At 53.0% G+C, this 4,768-nt stretch overlaps 1 protein-coding gene across 1 annotated transcript; it reads left to right on the forward strand.

Annotated features, from left to right (window-relative positions):
• The first annotated feature begins 1,598 nt into the window (after nucleotides 1–1,598).
• Nucleotides 1,599–4,768, forward strand: LOC126576391 (solute carrier organic anion transporter family member 74D-like). The gene is made up of 7 exons (XM_050237648.1): nucleotides 1,599–2,144; nucleotides 2,224–2,624; nucleotides 2,693–3,542; nucleotides 3,610–3,751; nucleotides 3,917–4,027; nucleotides 4,111–4,436; nucleotides 4,501–4,768. Exons 1-7 carry the CDS (start codon nucleotides 1,822–1,824, stop codon nucleotides 4,667–4,669), a joined length of 2,322 nt encoding a protein of 773 aa, XP_050093605.1. The 5' UTR covers nucleotides 1,599–1,821; the 3' UTR covers nucleotides 4,670–4,768.

Raw genomic sequence — 4,768 nt, forward strand, 5'->3', positions numbered from 1 at the left:
CAGCCCAAGCTCGTAGTGGCAATTCATCCTCCATTCACACCCAATGCGGCTCCGTAACAGACCTCCGTTACACCGCTCTCCTAGCTCCTTTCCCCAAAAATAAACCATGACCATGATAAACCATGGAGATCAGCGTCTTGTGCTCGCGCCATGGTACAAACGCGCGAAATCCACGCATCCAACGGGCTGGTTAGCTAGTCCCGGGGGTCTAGAGGGTTGGCGGCACGCGGTGGGGTTAAATTGGCCCTGATTGAATTAGGAATCTGGATCTACACACTGTGACCGCCACCGGTACGCTGGAACGGTTACGACGGTGACCGCATCACCGTCTCGGGATCATCCGCGGCTCATTCGTGACCCAATGGCTGATCCGAGCGTATCGGTTGGGATTAGCGCAGTGTAACGCACAGATAACGCACAAAAAATCCGTCTTAGAAATTCGCGGAACACCCCCCCCCCCGGGATAAGAACCGGCTACTGGCTGTGCTGTGAAGTGGCTAAGAGTTTATCTAAGTGCAGGTAAGGTCATTGGCGGATGTAGATAAACAGCTCGCTGATGATCTCAGACCACCAGACCAGACTGTTGTGTTCCCGCAAGTGTTGTTAACCTTGAAAAGAAGCATTTTTTCACGAGGGAAACAGGAATGTTAGAAATGATTTACAATAACGCCGGATGTGTACTCAGCTTCAGTTCAGTGCTCTTCACCGTCCGGCCGCCCGCGTAATCTAATCCTCTCAGAATGATCGGATGATCGTGGCGGTGACCACCTCGTACAGCTGCTGCTGCTGCTGCTGCTGCTGCTGCTGATGAAGATAACGAACTCACCGTTTATCAGATCAGCCGCAGATCTACGCGCACAAGACGTTGACCATTCCCGCCCGTTGCTCACGTTCTTGATTTTTTTTCCCCTACTCACCGTGATCGTGCTCGCAGTAGAACGTTCTAGACGAGACGAAAGCTAAGATTCTAGAGCAGCGCTACTCCGGTCAGTGTTCTGCAACAAATATGGCCGCGATTCGCTTGCTGTTACGCAGGGCACGGATCGCAGGTACGCCACGCTCCGGTCATGATTGTTTGACCAACAGCGAGTTCACTAGTGAGGGGGCCCCCGTGGGTTCTATTGCTTTTGCTTTTGGGCCGCCAGGGCGTGCCTATTGTATATCACTGCGCTAATCCCTGGGCGCGCACTAGGGCCACGCCGGTTAATCGCTGTTCAAATGGACGCCCGATCGTCGTCTGAGCCGCTACGCTTATCAGCATCGGTACAGTGCAGTTGGCCTGGGATGCTGCGTTCTGGCCATCAGCACCATCATCATCATCATCATCATCATCATCATCAGCGCTGTCTTCCTCCTCCGTTTCTGGAGGGGAATCCTTATCATCCATATATCACCCTGTTGCTGGTGCTGTAGCCGTCGCCGCCGATGGTCTTATGGCTTGAGCCCTCCGTGAGCTCGCAGAGACAAGAACTGTCACACCCGGTCCCTCGGTTCCTCACCCCCCGTTGTAGCCGTAATCGCATGACGGGCCCTGGACAGCGGTCCTTCGCGATCAACACGACACAAAACCCATTCACGGCGCGCTGGCCACCGCCAGAAGCCGTCTAGTGGTCGAACAGGGATGCTGGACGCTCTCTCGAAGGTGATCTGGTACTCCGGGTGTGTGTTCGCGTGTGATCGAAGTATTGAAGATCCTCTTCCACAGCAGCTGAGATCGCGTGAGACAATTCATGTGATTGTGACAGTGTCAAGTGATAGTGCACCAAACAGTTTGATCGTCCACGACTTATCCAGTACCTTGTGTTCCTAGTGCGCCACAAAATGGCCGGCGAAAAGGATGAATCGGTCGATGGTGGTGGTGGTGGAGTGGTGGTAGAATCGAAATCAAACGAACCAACAGACTCCGCAGTGGATAGTGATCAGCAGCAACAGAATGGATACGATCGTGAGCCTGTCTCCGAGCGTAAGGCAAGCTACAATGGTTACAGTAGCGTGTACAACAATGGCAAGAAAGCGGAGGAAGCGCAACAGGCCGAGATGCAGAAGATGTTGCCACAGGACATCGAGGACATGTATCGGGATCTGCCGCTCACGAAGGATACAACTTGTGGTTTCTGGATGTTCAAAGGACCGCTACTGCAAAGGTGTGCTTCGAGTGAAGAAGTTAAGGAGTTCACCATCATAAATCGTCTGTTTTCATTCTCAATTTCGATCCTAACGCAGATTCGCCAACAAGAAGGTGTACGTGTTCATGTACGGTGTCGTCGGTTGCATCTTCTCGGCGACGTACGCGTACTTTAACGGTACGATCACGACGCTCGAGAAGCGCTACAAGATCCCGAGCAAGAACACCGGGATCATCTCGGTGGGGAACGACATCAGCGCCCTGTTGCTGTCTGCCATCCTGAGCTACTACGCCGGAAAGGGCCACCGGCCACGCTGGATCGCCATTGGGCTGCTGATGATTACGGCTTTCTGCTGGTTGACGGCACTACCACATCTCCTCTATGGTCCTGGTGAAGCGGCCCTTTCACTGACCACCGAGTATGGTGCAACGTACGATGCTAACCAGACGCTCGAGGTACTGGAAGCCCAAAAAGCGAAGACACTCTGTCGGACGAATGGTGAGTAACTTGGTGCGTGACATGCGAATTCCTCGATTGACTTCTAATCCTCGATGATCCACCTCAAGCAACTCGTGGTGCGGAGTGCGAGAAGGAAGAGGGCAATCTGGCACCCCAGGTGTTCTTCTTTCTGGCCCAGTTCATCTCCGGTATTGGCAGTTCGCTCTACTACACACTCGGTGTTTCGTACATGGATGATAACATTAAGAAGTCAAAGACACCGGCACTGGTCAGTGTTTCGTACTTCCTGAGGATGCTCGGTCCGGCGATCGGATACGCACTCGCTTCCTACTTCCTTAAGCTCTACATTTCACCTTCGATGACACCAACGATCTCGAATACGGATCCCCGTTGGCTCGGTGCTTGGTGGATGGGTTGGATCATACTCGGCCTCGTGTTGGCTTTCTTTGCCATCTTTATCGCAATGTTCCCGAAGCAGCTACCGAGGGCGGCCGCACGGAAGCGAATTGCAGCGGAGAAGCAAAAGCTTGGCATGAAACTGAGCGAAGCCGCTGATGGTGGACGAAGGGAGGATGAATTGCCGGCATCGTTTAAGGATATGATGAAGACGTTTAAACGGCTGCTGCGCAACAAGATCCTCATGTTGAACAACATTGCTTCAGTGTTTTACTTCTTCGGTTACATGCCTTACTGGATCTTTACGCCCAAGTACATCGAGACGCAGTACAAACAGTCTGCGTCGACGTCGAGCCTTGTTACGGGGACGGTGGCGCTCGTGTTTTCTGCCGTCGGTGTCCTGCTGTCTGGGTTGGTGATCTCGAAGTATAAGCCGAGGGCACGGTATATGGCAGCTTGGAATGTGTTCGTCGGTATGCTGTCGGTGATGGGAATGATCGCGTACGCTTTCCTGGGGTGTTCGGCCAGCGAGAACTCTGTCATCGTCAACATTCCTTCGCAGTAAGTTAAGGGGAAGTGGAGGCTAGTGAGAGAGAGAGCACTAAGGGCCACTATTTTTCTCCGATAGATCCGATCTGTCGCCAACCTGTAACTCGGCCTGCCAGTGTGACTACGTGAAGTACTCGCCGGTTTGTGGTGAGGACGGCAATACGTACATTTCGGCGTGCCACGCTGGCTGCGGGACTCAGAGTCAACTCGGTGATCAGAAGGTAGGTGTCACGGGCCGTGAAAGGGCCTCCAAACGGCCATCGACTCGTCGCAGACTCCCAATCAGCTTCTTCTGGCTGACCGGCTGGCCAGCTGGTGCTTATCTTATCATTCACCACTTCTCTCGACGCTTCTCGCTCGCACGGTGCGATGTGTTCTTATTTCAGATTTATGGCGATTGCTCGTGCATTGCATCGGTGGCCAACTACACCAGCCCGCTGTTCTTGCAGCAGCTGTCCTCCAATGCGACCCACACGACCTGGAGGTCCGCCGTACGGGTAAGCTTGTGCTGCCGGAAGGTCCAGCGCTCCAGAGATTACGTACTGATTATCTCTCTCTTGCACTCTCTCCCGTGATGCAGCAATCACCATTGGCCGGTGGGAAAGCCCTCGCTGGACCTTGCCCGATGGATTGCTACCGGGAGTTCGTCACCTTCCTGATCGTGATGTGTTTCCTGAAGTTCTCGGGCGCTACGGGACGGGCCAGTAACTTCCTCGTGTCGGTACGGTGTGTCGACGAACGGGATAAGGCCGTTTCGATGGGCTTCGGGATGATGGTGCTTAGCCTGATGTCCTTCATACCGAGTCCGATCTTCTTCGGGCTGGTTCTCGATAAGACCTGTCTCGTGTGGGGAAAGACGTGCACCGGCAAGGGTAACTGTTGGCTGTACGATGGTGAAACGTTACGGTAAGTGGGGATGAAGGCCTTTTGCTTTCAGGACGTTCATTGAGTTGTTTTATTCTCCTTGTAGCTACTTGCTGAATTTCATTGCGGCCGGTTTCGTGCTCGTGGGTACGCTGTTCGATTGTGGTGTCTGGTACTACGTGAAGGATCTGAAAATCTTTGACGATGAGGTGAAGGACAAGGAGATTGAGTTGGCGGAAAAGGAAGAAGAGGCCATCACGGATCGGCCGGCGTGAAGAGCTGGCGATGTGTATGTGTATGTTTTCGATATTCTTTGTTTTTTAACTTTGTTTCGTGTTATTTTTGTAAATAAACTTGTTATTAGACTCCACCGA

The sequence above is a fragment of the Anopheles aquasalis genome, chromosome 3 (genome assembly GCF_943734665.1).
Source record: "Anopheles aquasalis chromosome 3, idAnoAquaMG_Q_19, whole genome shotgun sequence".
Classification (NCBI taxonomy): Eukaryota; Metazoa; Arthropoda; class Insecta; order Diptera; family Culicidae; genus Anopheles; species Anopheles aquasalis.